The sequence below is a fragment of the Bidens hawaiensis genome, unplaced genomic scaffold (genome assembly GCF_021521415.1).
Source record: "Bidens hawaiensis isolate Kalapana, Puna unplaced genomic scaffold, B.hawaiensis_p1.1 tig00021363_1, whole genome shotgun sequence".
Lineage (NCBI taxonomy): Eukaryota > Viridiplantae > Streptophyta > Magnoliopsida > Asterales > Asteraceae > Bidens > Bidens hawaiensis.
In genome coordinates, this window is record NW_027493314.1 from 139,664 (window position 1) to 157,162 (window position 17,499).

Here is a 17,499-nt window from a genome sequence, read left to right on the forward strand (position 1 = left end):
TTACTTTTTCTGTTTTATTTTCGATTTACCGAGATGGCGAATAATTTCAAAACAAAAGGAAAAGATTTTTACCCCAATTTTAAGTTAATTCGTGCTTAATGTATTTTTAAAGTAAAATCCGTTTAACTTAAACATTACCGATCATTGATGGATCGAGTATTTTAAGGTATTCAATTTAAAACCTAATTGGTTTTAATTTATTATTTAATTCATTATTTAAATCATTTTCTAAACCCTAATGGTTTTTAAATGATTATTTAAATCATCAATGAGATTTTATCTCATTCGTTAATGATTAGTGGTAATTCGTTAACATTAGCTTAACGAATGTCATGTCATTCGTCAATTATACATAACGAATGAACTCATTCGTTACATAAGACATTCGCTTCCGCTGAGCCTAACGAATGGAAGACATTCGTATATTCAAGGTTAACGAATGTAATGTTAATATATCATTCGTTAAGTTTTAACGAATTTGAATCAGATTCGTTATCTGGTTAACGAATAAGGTTCTTTAATTTAATGGATAAGGGCATTCGTTAATTCAAATTTGAACGAATGACCTTGATTTTCGTGAAATTATTGAGGGTTTATAATCCCAAAGCTGCGAATGGACTCTTCATTCGCCTGATTCACTATTTCATCGCTTTCTTAACCATACTCTTGCAAAATTTTTGCATAATCTCTTTCCTAAATATTAGATCAATTGATTGACACACTTTTGTTCTACAGGTAATTGCGATCACAGGGATATCAGATTCAAAGAATATCCTTCATGGTTTAGGGCTTAATCAATTGATTAGTTAAACTGATATAAACCACAGTTAACAATTCAAAAACTATCAATTTTGGTGATTATAGGGAACGAAAATCATGGTGTAGTGTATTAAACAAGTTTCCGATTCTAGTCACTGAGTTTGATCGTGAAAATTGATAAGGAATCAAGGGTTTATCGATGATGTTTGTCGTCTTTGACCTTAAACAAGTCAAAGTTCTTTACATTTTGACATTTATTAGTCAAGGACTAATTTAAGTGTATCTGATTCGTTATAGGATTAACGAATAATCAAGTCATTCGCTAAGGTAGCAAATGAGGTTATTCGTTTGATGCCGAATAACTCTCTTTTTTGTTTTTCGTAACGAATGGGATGTTAATTCGTTATTTGTAACGAATGTGCAATAAATGTAACAAACATCTAGCGAATAGGCTTATTCTTTAGGCATTAACGAATGTGCCAGTTTCATTAAAGAAATTTCATACGAATGAGTTCATTCGTATAATATATTATACCGAATGAATAGTCATTCGTTAAACCAAAAGAATGGCTGACGAGATTGTTCATAATCAAATTCCCGAGCAACAATCAGATGTTAATCCAGAACAACAACCGGAGGTTCAAGCTCCAGTACAATAGGCTGAACCTGAAGAAGCTCCTGTATTGTTATCGTGGGATACAAAGCAAAATATCTGTGCCTTTTTAAACTATAATTTGAAGATTCACTAATATTTGGAGGAATGATTAATTTCTTATTACGTTCCAGAATCTACAATGCGATTTCAACAAAGACTTTGGTTTACCAAAGTATTATACGTGCCTTTTGGGATACAGCTCTTTTCAATGAAAGAGATAATCAGATAGAGGCAGTTATTCAAAAGAAACGAGTGGTTGTAGATGTGGGAGTTGTAAGAGATGTGTTGGGGTTTGTTGATACTGTGGATGAAAGGTGTGAGTTTGATAAGAGTTTGATAAGAGTTTGATTCGTGGGTTGTTTGGTAGGATTAGATATAAGGGGGAGTTGGATAAGTCTATGTACAACAAGGCATACTTAGGTGAGCCATACAAGTATTTGATGCATGTGCTGATACACTGTCTCGGTGGTAGAAAGGGTGGATATGATGAATGTCGTATCATGCTGCAATCGGCATTTATAGATCTTGTGCTGAACAAACCGTTCAACTTTTCTGAACTGGTTTTCTATCACTTGAAGGAGAATCTCACGAGCAGACACAAGTTCTTGATGTATCCGAGATTTCTTCAACTTATTATTGACGATCTTCAGCCTACATTATTTAAAGATCCAGCTAATCTTGATGACTTGATGAGATTAGAACATATGAATGCTGAGAGGATGAGGCGATTACGTTCTTACCGTGGTCAAAGTATTCAAAATCGGCCGAGGTACAAGCGTTTGATTGGCCATCTTGCCAATATTTACAATGAAGCGCCATCTAATGATCGTTGGGCTCATGATAATTCTGATTTTGAGCGTGAAGGTGGTGATGGTGGTGATGGTGGTTATGATGGTGGTGATGGTGGTCAAGGATCGGGCACTGATTTAACGTATGCACAGAAACATAAATGTAAAGGTAAAGAGACGATGGTGGAAAAGGGGGAGAAACCGAAGAAGCAAAGGGTGAGATGGGGTTTGGGTATTGAGATATCAAACCAACCATTTGAGAGATCATCTTCACCTGTATCTATTCCAGCTTCGATTCCTATCTCTCCTACTCCTCATATGATTCCGAGATCTCCTGTTGTTACACGATCTCCTACACCAGTTCATATGCCAGTTTCTCCAGTACCTCCGACTATGACTTTGACGACTACAACACTGTTGGATCCGTACTTTGGAGATGTGTTACAGACTGTGCTGGCACGTATGTCTAGTCCTCAACCGACTACTCCTACTACTCCAGTCACTCCGAATATGTTGCCAAGACCTGAGCAATCATTCATGACATTTAATCGTCCTCAGGGTCCTATGCAACCTGTCCATCCGAACTTTTATGGTATATCTTCCCAAGCTCAGTGGTTTCACATGCTGAATCTCTTGCATCTGCAACAAACTCAAATGCAAGCAGATCGAGCAGCTCATGAGCTAGCGTAGCAGAATATGTTTCGGCATATTCAGTTTATTCAGAAAGAAAACAAGGAATTAAAGGCCCTAGTTGCTGCTCAGGGGGGAGAGATTAGAGAAGCAAGATAAGATCACCCTCCAACTTACATGCAAAGATGATGAGTTGAAGAAGTTGAGGAATGATGATGAAGATCCAGATGAAGGGGGTGTTGGTGACCAGCAACCGGGCGGTAGTAATACACCGTCGGTAGGTAATCAGGCTGGGACGAGTACTAGCGGTAGTAGTGAGGGTAATACTTTGCAGATTGTGCCGTATAAAGACTATACTTGAGCTAAGCCGATTGATGTTATTCCGGCTAATATGATTTTATTTGTTGGAATGGATGGGATTGGGTATAGTATGGTCAATGCGGATGAGATCGAAGAGGGTGAGTTTGTTGACCATTCACTAACTAAAGAACAAATTGTGGATCTGAATGGAGGTCGAGGAACTGGGAAAGATAGTTGAGGTGGAGATAGAGTTGAGGAACTGGGAAAGATAGTTGAGGTGGAAAGCAATAATCCAGGCATTCCACGTGGGAATGTGCCTGAGTATGAAAAGGTGGAAGTTGAAGACATGACAGCTGAAGAATATCCTGATTTGTATGCTGAGAACAACAATGACTCAGGTATTCCGTTTTTCACTACTAAACATTTTGAGGCAGCAGAACAGCATCTACGTGAAGAGAGAGAGGTGGAATCAAGAAGCTGGAACTAGTCACTTATCAGCAAAAGAAAAGAAGAGAAAATGTGCTTTGGATGGTATGTTTGGACAAGACGTGAAGCGTATGCATAAGATGATCGAAACCTTCAGATACAATGAATAGGAGGAATTCAGACTAGCGAAGGTTTGAGCATCAGCTTACCAAATGAAGAAGTACAAGAGTGTTAAAGACGTGAAGGGTGACTTGGTTGCTTGGCAATATGATGGTGCTTAAAGTATATATTTTTAAGTGGGAAAATGGTATTTATTACTTTAAGCGTCCTCGAGATATTCTGACTATGCCAAGATGGGATGTGAGAGCACTAGCCAACCAACCGTTTGTTAATCGGGGAAAAGATCAGTGGGCTGAGTGGTTCTATGATCATCTACAACATGAGACCAGATTTGGGTTCAAGTTATTCAAGCCGCAAGTGCCGACACACAAATATATTGATGAGATTGATCCTCGCACCGGCTGGAGAAAATGATCTTGCAGGTCAAGCCGCCAAAGACGATGAAGAGGGCTCCGACAAAGATCTTCCCTCAGAGTCTATTCACCACGTTCAACAGATTGTATTACGATAATCAAATGGGTGAAGCGGTAATCGTATTGGGTACCGGATCTAACACGAGTGTCATACGTGTGATCGATCCGGTGTGGCTCGTTAATTTATCGAAGTCTGACAACGACGCCTTATTTCAGAATCAGATCCGATTTGCTAACGTAAGCGATTATGATCTTGCTATGTAGTTTCAGTGGGTTGTTCGTGTCTGTTATGCATTCAAGATTCATAGTTGCGCTAACTGGAAGACGAAGATGTTCCAGAAGTAAAGTATAAAGAGCTCGAGACGAGGGGGAGTTTGTTGATACACGACTTGGGCGTCTCGGTCTTTATTATGTTATTATTATATTACTAGATAATGTAAGGGGTATTTTGGTAATTACCCCATTCGCTCTAATCTAAGACTATTCGTTACCCCCTAACGAATAAGCCACATTCGTTATAAGTGTAAACCACATTCGTTAACCCTACTTAACGAATGTGACAACGAATGATGGGCAATTCGTTAAGACTAATGTAAACACGAATGAGTCTATTCATTCGTTAGATCTAATGTAACGAATGACACATTCGTATTGATCACACATGTTTAACGAACGTGAGAACGAATGATGGGAAATACGATCTAATGTAACGAATGACACACTCGTTACTCTACCGAAATCCTCTCTAAACACACACAAACACACAATAATCGTATTGATCACACAATGAAGATCACGATGTCATCATCGATCTAGATCCGTATACGCTCTCTCATAAACACTTGAATTATGTATTAACCAACAGAAAACACTAACATAACCTCAATTCATTGCATTTTATAAAAATAAAATTAATAAGTTAATATAATATTGAAATTATGTAGAAACCTAACAAAAATGATAACCTATGAATCTAGGTTTCAATATCCTAAATGATTTTTGGAAAGCGAAAATAGTGTGATGTGATTGATACAGATTTTTTGGTTTAAAATTTTGAATTTGAATGCTTTTAATTAAGTAATTTGTGTTATAAGGCATATTAGATTAAATATATTTAAATGTATAAAAAATGTACAAATCAAGTCAATAAATATATGTTTTGAAGCATTTTGATCTGAGCTATAGAAGAAAATATTAAAAAATAAATATTGGATCTTCTTATTGCTAAAACTTTTATATTACATAAAAAATCAGATTAATAAATGACATATAGTTCATATAGTAAATCGCTATACATATGGATTGTAATTATAACATTCAACTTTAATGAATCAATTAAAGCTAAACACCAAAATTTATGTAATATGTATTCTTTATATTTGCAATATTCATACAAAATGTTTAGAGAAATTTAAAAAAAAAATACATATTTTTCTGAGTTCAAATGCATATGATAAAATTTTAAATTCAAATCTAAAACCAACCTTACATAAAATATTATGCACTATTGCTCGAATCTCACTTTAAAAACAATTTTTAGTTTATTACCAAACAAATCTAAATTCTTCAATAATGATGCGCCTTTATTTTCTTGAATTTGTAATTACATGTGACTTAAAATTTTTATTCTAGCAGACCTGCAACTTCAATATTGAAATTTTCTTATTTTACAATTAATGTTAATGAATGAATCGGTTAGGATTTGGTTTTAATAAAAATAAACTTGAATTCATATATTGAAATGACTTAAAGAAAAGGGACCATATTTTAAAATAAGTTGGAAAAAAGAGAAGAAATGTTATGAGATTGATAAGTGACAAACTTAAGTATTCTTTTATTAGAATAGATAGATAGATTTTGTTATTTGTTTCTCATTTTAGGAATATAACACACTAACTTTTTTTATTTGTAAACCTTCTCAATAAACATTCTTTTCATTTCTAATAATTACATCTTAATCATATCAAAACTATTATTCTTTTTTTTCTTCAAAATTACCTATCATATAAAAACATAAAACTTATTAAGAAAAAGTCAAAACTTTCACATATTTAAATAGTTGAATGGTAATTTTAGGGAAAATTCACAAAATAAGCATTTGTGAAAACATATTTCTAGTTTTAGGTATCATTTGTAAAAAATTTCAGAAATAGGTATTATAAACTAGTCGTGACGAGTAGTTTGTAGAACCAATTATATGTTGCCGCGTGTCCGTAAACTAACCGTAACGAGCACGTTCGCTAATCATTTACTCGTCACATTTAAATAAGTTTCATGCAAATAAGTTTCATGCATCGTAATCAACGCCCACGAGTAATTTATAAGTCCTTTAATCGTAACGACTAGTTTACTAGGTTTACATTCCCTACACGAGTAGTTTATTAGTAGTTAACTCGTCACGACTAGTTTAACCTTATAATCTACTCGTCGTGACTAAAGGACTTGTGAATTGCTCATTGCGTTGATTACGAGGCATTAAACTTATTTAGTCGTGACGAGCAATTGATTAGTGAACGTGCTCGTTAGGGTTAGTTTAAGGACGCGTGGCAAGTTCTAATTGGTTTCTACAAACTACTCGTCATGACTAGTTTATAATACCTATTTCTGGAATTTTTTTCAAATGGTACCTAAAACTAGAAATCTGTTTTCATAAATGCTTATTTTAGGAATTTTCCAATGATTTTAACACATCATCTAACAAAATAAACTAACAATAACTGTCATTGATGATTTTAACACATCATCTAACAAAAAAAACTAACAATAACTGTCATTGATCCTGGTAGGCCAATATTAATTAAACCAAACCTGAATGAGTAAATCGTGTACGTACACATGAAACAAAACCCGAAAGCTAACCACCCTTACAGCCAAAATAAAAAAGTTTAAACAGTTTGAAGTTATTTTCTTTGAATTTTTCATTAGCAAACACAAAACAAGTTTTCAGGTTTACTTTTTTTGAGCTACAAAAGACTCGATACTCCCCAACCAACGAATATACTCGTTTTTGCTTTTGTGCTGCATACATTTATGCAAATAGGCAGCAAGTTCATCATTTATTCCTCTCGTCTCCAAGAAATCGTACAGTGAAGTCTGCAACTCATCATCTAGATCACTGGAAATTAAACAATCATTATATTAGGTAATCTTGGATAATCAAAATCAGATAATCAGGATGCTAGAAAAGTGTTTTTGTTGTTTGAAGTAGCAACAATCAATCGGTAATTCGCAATATGTTAAGGTAGAATTGATATACATATATCAAAGGTTAGAATAACTTACTTCACAATCATGAACTATATTTATCAGTCTATTACAAGATAATAAAAGAACAATTTAAATATCACATAAATCACAATATTTGATAAATTTTTAGAGAGACTAACTAGCCAGCATGGTCTGAAACAGAAGTTTAAACAAGCCAGCCTGTGAGCTATTCAAGATCAGCTCACAAATAATTTGATTCGAACCAACCTTACAAGCTCGGGTCCGAGTTTACGTATTGAGCTCGAGCCGGCACACGAGCCAAAACGACCCCTTTATTTATATAATTTTTATTTAATATATTAAATACATATTGACATAATAATTACTATTTTATATAAGAATATAAAAATTTTAGTTAAATAGTAAATATATTATGCTATATACATATAAAATAATTAAAAATATATATAAATAGTTATATATGAGATAATAAAAGACCGGCCACAAGCTTAAAAGAACTACTCACAAGGCGAGCTTGAGCTTTAGAATTAGAGCTCTAAATGAGCAAAGCTCAAGCTCTCGTAAGTTAAACCAGCCAAGTTGAAGCTCATTTACACCTTAGTTTGAAACCGTATTACTAACAACCTAAGAATAAAAAAGCCAGAGATGGACTTCAGTTTAACGAGCTCTAGCTAGCTCGCGATCCTAGACGAGCCTGTTATTCATAAACTTTTATTTAATATTAAACAAGTACGTATATAATAACTATTATTACATATCCAATTATAATAACAATAACTAAAAATGTATATAAATTATTAATAATGAGTTGGCCTATAGTTTGAAAAATAACGCACGAGCCGAGCTCAAGCTTTTAGAAATAAAGCTTGAAACGAGCCAAGTTTGAGTTCTTTTAAGTTAACGAGCCAAGCTCGAGCTTGTTTACACCTAGTTTAAAACTGTATTACTAAACTCCTAAAATCAAACAAGCCCAAATAGACTTCACTTTAACACGCTTGAGCTAGCTCGCTATCCTAGACGAGCCTATTATTTACACAACTTTTATATAATATTATAAAATAACAATATCAACAACTAAAATTGTATATACATTATTAATAAATAAACAAAGGAGTCAACCATGAGCTTTATAAACAACTCACGAGCTGAGCTCGAGTCAAGCTCGGCTCGGCTCGGCTCGGCTTGGCTCGTTAATACACTAGACGAATTACTATCAAATAAACAAAAGAACCGAACTTACTCAAACGGAGGACCCAAATACGGTTTACCAGTCATACCATCTTGATCGCGCATAAAAACCTTGTCAATCTCTACACTGTCGAGCCAAACATTGCACACAAATTCTAAAATACCGCTTTGTTCATCCTTAAATATGTCAACTACCATTGAAATGTAGAGCTCGAGATCATTATCCGTGGTGACACGACCCTCTTTTTGAGGAGGGGCGGAGACTTGGAACATAGTTACCTCTAATTTCATCTCTTCGTTATTACCGAACTTTTTGTTTAATCTGATCCATTGCTCACCGGTTCTCTCATCGATTGTAAAAGATTTGAACTTTGAAACAAGCTACATAAAAATATGTTTTGATGAGTATGCTAGAGTCTACATTGTATGCCAATACTCAGTTTCAAGCATATATAATTAGTGAACTTTGAATGTTATCCAAACACGCCCAAATTAAATGAAATGAAAAACAGAAAGCCAGAAAAGTAAAAACCTGGGTGAGGGGAGATCGATGGAGTTCGTATCGAATGTCGTTGCGGATGAGTCTGCGAATGCGGTCTTCGAAGGCGGAATTTCGCATATCGGAGACGTAGCGTTTGGATTGTTGTTGGATTACTGGATGGTAAGAGGAGAAGATGGACGGCTGGCGTCTTCCGGTGCAGCGTCCAAGTAGCCGGCGGAGGAGGATAACCATCGTTCTTTGTTAAACAAAGAAAAGAAAACAAGGTCGCTGTCGCTGCGAATGTTCAAGAGTTAACAAGGGTTTCTGATGCTCTTTTTAGGGCCAGCCAGTTTTGGAATCAGAATCGGAAGTAATTGAAATCATTAATTTCAATTCCTTTGAATTCTACGAATTCTATGAAAAGAACGCACACGTTTTTCTTTTCTAATGGATTTGGGTGCCTGGTAGTTTGAATTTTGAAAATTAGGTTATCCGAAATTGCATATTTCCACCTTTAACTTGATTCATAAATTCAATTGTATATGTAACTGTTTCTAGCTTTGTAAATGCATGTTTACTGAAATCCTTAAATTCAATTACATATTTTCTATTTTTAATTAAAAAAACAAAAAAAAATTAAAACAAATTTACCCATTTGATTTATTTTATTGTAACTAGTTTCTATAATAATTATCTTAAACGAGCCAAAGATCGGCTTGAACTCGTATGTGACGTTGTTGGGTCCAAAGGAATGATTGAAATCTTCTCAACCTCCCTAGAATTAGCTAAGTATGGAACTCAAGCAAGCTTAAGCACTCCACGCATGGAAAGTACTTCCTCAAGCACGGTATCCTACTCGAGCATGATATTACTTCAGAAATCTTCTAAGTCTCAATTACGAGCAAGCTGCACTTCGTCGAGCAATATAAGTTCTTTATCAAGTGAATGAATTCATCCAATGCTTCAAATCTTCATCATCAAACCTAGTCAAAAACCTCAACCATAACCATACCAAAATCAATCCAATCACACTCAAACATAACCCGCAAACAACAACCAACACAAATCGTACTAAAACACACAAATCTGAACAAAATCCACGATCAAACACTAGCAATTTTGACTTCTCAAAGTCAAAACTCAACACTGTAGCATCCCGCCATTATTAATCCAATTCAAAAACTTAACAAATTACTTAAACACGTTCAATTGACTTAGTAATCAGTCAATTCACACCATAACAAATAATCCTCAATCCATATTCATGTCAATTAACACTTAATTTGAACAAATCGATCAATTTTAAGGTCCGATTAAAGTCCGATACAAATTTAGTCCAATAATACCTTCATAGCTCAAGGTAACTATCATACAATAAATGTGACAATATCTAATAATTAATTTATTCCATTCAAAACACACACCATCCATAAATAGCAAATATAATCCATAACAATAACAATAATCCAAAATAAAACTCAAATAAATTGTTTCTTGATAAAGCCTAGGGTCTCGACTAATAATCCAAAAATTCAAGTCTTCAATTCAAGCGATAACCTACATATGCGTATAAAATAAAATAGATTTGTCAACAATAATTGTAACACCCCGGCTAAAGCGGAAAGGCCTAAGTATGACGTACAGATTGCTTAAACACGCGTTACACTATTAGGTGACCATAATAACATTATTTCATTTAAATCTTTATGTAACACAAGTTTATCAAATAATACAAGTTGTAACAAATAAATAAACAAATGATAAGTTGTTCTTTGAATATCCTAAAGGCATGCTATGTGTCTTCTAACTTTCATCCTCGTATCTTTACACCTGTAACATATGTATAAAATAAAGTCAGCTACGAACATAGCTGGTGAGATACCCACAGTTTGATATAATACTTAAAAATCATACAATTCTTGGACAAGTGATAAACAAGCAAGTAAAGTCATTTCCAGTTGGCATCAACCAACGTACTCGGGTAATCGCGCAAGTAAGGTTCTTTCCAGTTGGTAACAACCAACGTACTCGGATAATGAGGCACTTTTCCACTCGATACAAATGCACCTGAGTGCAAAGGGGGGCGTATGATCATACTTATTGAGGCTACCACGTGCAGGTAAATTCGAGCAAGTAACCAAGTAACACACAAGTCCAAATAGTATTGTAATTTGTAAGCGAAATCGTAATACTTTGAATTTGATCTGGTTCGCTTCGCATGGCATTTTAAAATAATATGTTGTGGGTGGGATTTGATCATGCAACCTCTCACTCCCACATTAATGGCTTAACCACTCCACCAACTAGACTTGATGATTGAAAACCCTTTCATATTAATTATATACTCCTTTAATTAGCTTTCTTTCCTTTCCCTCTTTCTTTTCTTTCTCTTTTCCTTTCTTTTTCTTTGTTCTTTCTTCTTTTCTTTTTTTCTTTTTCTTTTGTTACGAGAGTTATTTATATTATTATTATTATTGTTATTATATTATTATTATTATTACTACTTTTACTAATTTATTTCTATTAATATTAACAACTAAAAATCTAAACTTGGTTAGATTCAAGTTTCAAATCTTTTATTCTAGGCTTATAAAGAGCCAAACTTGCATTAGATCTACAAGTCATGAACGAGTCGAACTTAACTAAAGAGTCAAATGAATCCGACTCCTAAAGTTCATCTTTTAACATCAAGTTTATATTTTTATTAACCCTTAGGCCCCGATCTATGGTTCTACCAATTTTCATGGAGAACCAACATTAAAGGAACCACCTTTATACTACAAGCGTACCTCTAAGCGAAATCCGGTTTAGAGTTTAATCTTGGCACGAGCTAGATCTTGATTCTCCTTGTTGTTTGGATACGAGAATCACAAAAATAACATGGGTCTCGTTCTCGGGTTTCAAAGTAAGGAGAGTGTGTGTGTTGGTAAAAATGGAAAGGTATGGAATTGTGAGATCTAGGGTTTTAGGAAAGGTTTAAGGGGTATTTATACCCTTAGCTCATGGACTTTAGGCCCATTAGTCCACTAAGTCCATGGTTATTGTTAGGTCCATACCCATTTAAGCCTACCATCCCTCATATTAATTTATGACTTATTCAACGAAAATTAAATAACAAAGTTTATATAAATATTACTATATTAAGTATTTCTAAAAGTCGGACGTTACAAGTCTCTCCCCCTTAAAAAGGTTTCGTCCCCGATACCTATTTATTACATAAACAACTGCAGGTAGAACTTACGCATCTCCTCCTCGGATTCCCATGTATCATCGGATCCCTTACGATGTTTCTAAATCACCTTGACTAGTGGAATAACCTTGTAACGAAGTTGCTTATCCTTACGGTCAATGACCACAACTAGCTGCTCGATGTAATTCAATCGCTCATCTACCTCTATGTCCATTAACGGCACGTGCGACGTGTCGTCTGCAAGACACTTTCTTAGGTGAGAAACGTGAAAGGTAGAGTGAATCCCTTCCAGTTCTGCAGGTAATTCGAGTCTACACGCCACTTCTCCCATATGAGCTACGATCTTAAATGGTCCAATGTATCTTGGACTCAACTTTCCTCTTTTCCTAAAACGAATGATACCTTTCCAAGGCGAGACCTTAACATCACGTTGTCGCCAACGTTAAACTCAATCGGTCGTCGTCGTTTATTAGCATAAGACTTTTGATGGTCTTGAGCAGCTTTCATTCTTGCTTTGATTTGATCAAACCTCGAGGAGGTTTCTTGCACGACTTCCAAACTACCAATCTCTTTATGACCAATCTTTCCCCGACAGACGGGAGTTCTACAACGTCTACCATGCAACATCTCGAATGGAGGCATACCAATGCTCGAATGGTAGCTGTTGTTGTACGAGAACTCTGCTAAATGAAGATAATCATCCTAGCTTCCTCCAAAATCTAACACACATGCACGTAGCATATCCTCAAGGGTTTGGATAGTCCACTCAGACTGCCTATCTGTTTGAGGATGATACGCCGTGCTAATGTTCAATCTCGTTCTCGTTGCTTCATGGAACCTCTTCCAAAATCGGGAAGTGAAATGGGTATCTATGTCGGATACAATCGACAATGGCACTCCTTGCTTCGTCACGACTTCTTTAATGAACACATTTGCTAACGTTTCTAGCAAGATGGCCTCTTGTATAGGCAGAAAGTGAGCACTCTTAGTCAAATGATCCACAATCACCCAGATGGTATCATGATTCTTGGCTGTACGCGGTAGCTTAGTTATGAAATCCATAGTGATATGTTCCCTTTTCCACTCAGGTATTTCTAGAGGCTGTAGCTTCCCATACGGTTTCTGGTGTTCGGCTTTAACTTGTAAACAAGTCAAGCACTTACTGACACAATCAACCACTTCGTTCTTCATACCAGGCCACCAGTAGTCTTTCTTCAAATCTTGATACATCTTATTAGATCCTGGATGAATCGAATATCGAGATTTATGAGCCTAGTCTAGGATTCGACTTCTGAGATTCCCATGGCTCGGAATCCACATTCAATCGAATCTGATCTTTACGCCTTGCATATTATCAATCAGCTCAGTCTGTTGCCTATAAATCCTCTCTTTCTTCATTAACCCTTCGTCTACCAGCACTTCTGTCTGAACCCTGCTGATTTCTGTAAAGAGATCTGTGTTGGCAATTAGCTTGTAAGACTTCACGGTCGCTATCACTTCCTCATTCATCCGGCTTAAGGCGTCAGCAACTATATTAGCCTTTCCGGGGTAATACTTGATTTCACAGTCATAGTCTTTGATCAACTCTAGCCATCTTCTCTGTTTCATATTCAATTCTTTTTGCTCAAAGAAGTACTTTAAACTCTTGTGATCCGTATAGATAGTACACTTAGTACCATACAAGTAATGTCTCCAGATATTAAGAGCATGTACTACAGCTGCTAGCTCAAGATCATGTGTTGGGTACGTACTTTCATGAACCTTCAGTTGTCTGGACGCATAAGCTATAAATTTTCCTCGTTGCATCAACACGCAACCTAACCCTTGATACGAGGCATCAGCACAAACTACTAAATCCTCGTTACCGTCGGGTAAAACAAGAATCGGAGCCTGTGTGAGCCTCTTCTTTAATTTTTCAAACGCCTCTTCCTGATACTTTCCCCCAATTGAACACCATAGTCTTTCGGGTCATACAGGTCAACGGTGCGGCTATCTTGGAGAAACCTTGGATGAATCTCCTATAATAACCAGCCAACCCTAAGAAACTGTGTATTTCAGTCGGGTTTTGCGGCGTCTTCCAATTCTTTATCGCCTCAATCTTCGCTGGGTCCACAGTAATCCCCTCGGGATTGATTATGTGACCTAGAAACTGCACTTCACGCAACCAGAACGTGCATTTCGAAAACTTGGAGTACAGTTTCTCTTCTTTCAAGATTTCCAATACTTCTCTCATATGCTTAGCATGATCAGACTCGCTTTTCGAATAAATCAGTATATCGTCGATGAAAACGATAACTGACTTATCTAACATTGGCCGACGCACCGTGTTCATCATGTCCATGAATGTCGTGGGAGCATTCATTAGACTGAACAATATAACGAGGAACTCGTAGTGTCCATACCGCGTCTGAAACGCTGTTTTAGGGATGTCTGCCTCCTTCACTTTCAATTGATGATAGCCTGATCGAAGGTCTAACCGCGAGAACCAGCTAGCACCTTGTAACTAATCGAACAAGCCATCAATCCGTGGCAACGGATACCTATTCTTCACGGTAAGCTTATTCAGCTCACAATAATCGATACACATTCTCATACTTCCATCTTTCTTCTTCACGAACAACACCGGCGCGCCCCACGATGAAACACTCGATTGTATGAAACCTTTTTCGAGGAGTTCTTGCAGTTGGGACATCAATTCTTTCATCTCGGATGGCGCCATTCGATAAGGTGCTTTCGCGACGAGCTGTGCTCCTGGTACTAACTCAATCTGAAATTCTACCTCTCGTTCCGGTGGAAATCCCTAAAGGTCCTCAGGGAACACCTCGGGATATTCGCACACTAATGGAACATCTTTCACTTCCTTTGCCTCCGCCGAAGCGTCGACAACATACTCCAGGTAGGCACCGCACCCTCGCCTTTACATCTTATCGGCTTTTATCATTGAAATGACGTTAAGCCCCTTACTTTCCTTATCACCATAAACCGTCACTGTACCACCATCCAAGGACTTTAACCTTATTAACTTACTCTTATACACTATCTGAGCCTCAAACTCAGACTGCCAATCCATTCCCAAAACCACATCGAACCCTCCTAAGGTCATTACATAAAGGGTAACAAGGAACTCACGTCCCTCTAGTTCTATCTTACCGTCCTTAACCATTATCATTATTCTAACAGAGGTATCACTAGCTGTTTCTACCATAAACGTTTTAGGCACTCGACAACATGTCATTTTAGCTAACTTACAAAACGTTACATCTACGAAACTTCTATTAGCACCTGAGTCGAACAAAACAGAAGCAGAAATACCGTTTACGAGAAATGTACCTATCACAACATCGGGAACCTGTTTAGCTTGCTCCTGGGTCATCATGTAAGCCCTGGTCCTCAGCCTATTCTTTTCAGCATCTCTCTTCCCACTTCCTCCAGCTTCACCCTTAGTGCATCGTCGAGCCATATGACATGTCTTCCCGCATTTGTAACAGGTGGGTTTCACGTTACATTCATGAGCGTAATGCCCCACCTTCCCGCACTTAAAACAGACATTTGACCCAAGTCTGCACTCTCCTCCATAAGGCTTCCCACATTTATGACACATGTCAGTACCAGCACTCCACTTACATTCACCACCATGAATTTTCCCACAAGTCTTATTTTGTTTTCTTTCCCACACCTTCTGTTTTTTGTCTCTCAGGCTCCACAACTGAGTACCGTGCCTTTTCCCATGATTATCCCACTTCTTATCTTTCTTCACTTCCACCACATCGTCGTCCACCGCCAAGTCATCATAAACCATTTCCGCCAGTTCGACCGCGGAAACAAAAGTAGTAGGTCTATTTGCCTTGACCAGTGTGAGAACGTTCTGTGGAAGTCCTCTGATATAACACTTGATTCTCTTGGCTTCAGTGTTCATCATCTCGGGCACCAATCTCGACATACGGTTAAACTCAATAGTGTACTCGCGGTGTGTCATCTTCCCCGCCTTCAAGTTCAGAAACTTCATCTCCACTTTCTCGACCTCAGTATCAGCACAGAACTTCCTCATTACCATTTCTCTCAGATCATCCCACCTCATAGCCTTAATCTCAGCAGCAGACTTTCTTTGTTCAACAGTTTCCCACCAAAACATAGCTTCATCAATAAATGATTGGGTAGCGAAGCCCACAGCTTGGTTGGGACGGCACTCGCTAATGCGGATAACCTTATCCATTGCAGTTATCCACTGAAGAGTAGCGATTGAGTCACCAGTACCAATTAGCTTAGGTGGGTCACAACCTTTGAAGGTTCTGTAGTTGCAACCGCCTCGACCTCGTTTACCACCATTAACCTTCACAGCACGATCTTCATTCGATGCCTTAGCCTTAACTTCAGTATCCTTTTCACTACCCTCTACAACCTCATCACTTCCTTTCGTGAGTCTACTTGCTCACGCTACTTTCCGTGTCCTATACACTTCCTTTTGTGAGTCTACTTGTGCTCGGTTCTACTTAATGCAGTTAAACAGTCAAACATTTCAAACATAAGCAAGCAATTCTATCTTAAACAATTCATATAAACCTCTTACTTATCCCTACGTTATATGTAAGGAAATTCACGTATTAGCCTTGCTTGAGTGACACATGGCATTCTCTAACTGGCATCTTCTTTCGTTTCTTCTTTTCGTCCCATTCTCTGTTCAAGTTTAAGCATGTAGGATGCTTATTCTCTCGAACTTATGCTCTGATACCAACCTGTAAGGCCCCTGACCCGGGAACCCTACTTTCTCGCTGGTTGGATTTACTCATTCACATAATTCGTAAAATCAGAGTTAATTAAAGCATTTCGCGAAAATAAAAGTCAACCTTTCATACATAACATAAATACTTTGTCTTAAACAGAATTAACATGAGTTTTAAACATAAAACAAAAAATGACATGAGAGTCTTCTTCATAGCGATACCAGTCTTCCTCTTATTGCTACAAGTCCTCCTCAAGCAACTTGTCTCATTCTACTTGGCTACGTGCATACTAAAAGTCAGCTACGCTGAGTGAGTTCTAGTTAATTAACATACTTTACATTCACTTCCTTACCAATACGCGTACGAAAATACGTATTAATACTTACCTGTTTGTCTATCATTCAATCATACATACATACATACATTCATACACTCATACTTCTTACTGAACACATACCTCGGATACTATAAAGATCCGGTCCTCACTTACCTTGAATATTATAAGGGTCCAGACCCTACATACCTCGGAATTAATAAGGATCCGGTGTCCTACATACCTTAGATCTCCTCAGAGTCCAGTGCCTACTTACCTTGGATATT

The 17,499-nt window shown here is 36.9% G+C and overlaps 1 protein-coding gene across 1 annotated transcript; it reads right to left on the reverse strand.

The window, feature by feature from the left end:
• Positions 1–6,900: 6,900 nt before the first annotated feature.
• Positions 6,901–9,152, reverse strand: LOC143563341 (uncharacterized protein At2g39795, mitochondrial-like). Its single transcript, XM_077050903.1, has 3 exons — positions 9,040–9,152; positions 8,560–8,888; positions 6,901–7,206 (listed from the first exon to the last, which is right to left on the reverse strand). Exons 1-3 carry the CDS (start codon positions 9,124–9,126, stop codon positions 7,041–7,043), a joined length of 582 nt encoding a protein of 193 aa, XP_076907018.1. The 5' UTR covers positions 9,127–9,152; the 3' UTR covers positions 6,901–7,040.
• Between the last annotated feature and the right edge of the window lie 8,347 nt (positions 9,153–17,499).

What these genes read in the sequence shown, in the direction of transcription:
- LOC143563341 (XM_077050903.1), bottom strand. Translation starts at nt 9,126, where the DNA reads ATGCGAAATTCCGCCTTCGAAGACCGCATTCGCAGACTCATCCGCAAC. An exon ending in ATCGATCTCCCCTCACCCAG is followed by an intron (nt 8,889 to 9,039) that starts GTTTTTACTTTT and finishes ATTTTTATGTAG; the next exon opens with CTTGTTTCAAAGTTCAAATC. An exon ending in TATTTGGGTCCTCCGTTTGA is followed by an intron (nt 7,207 to 8,559) that starts GTAAGTTCGGTT and finishes TTTAATTTCCAG; the next exon opens with TGATCTAGATGATGAGTTGC.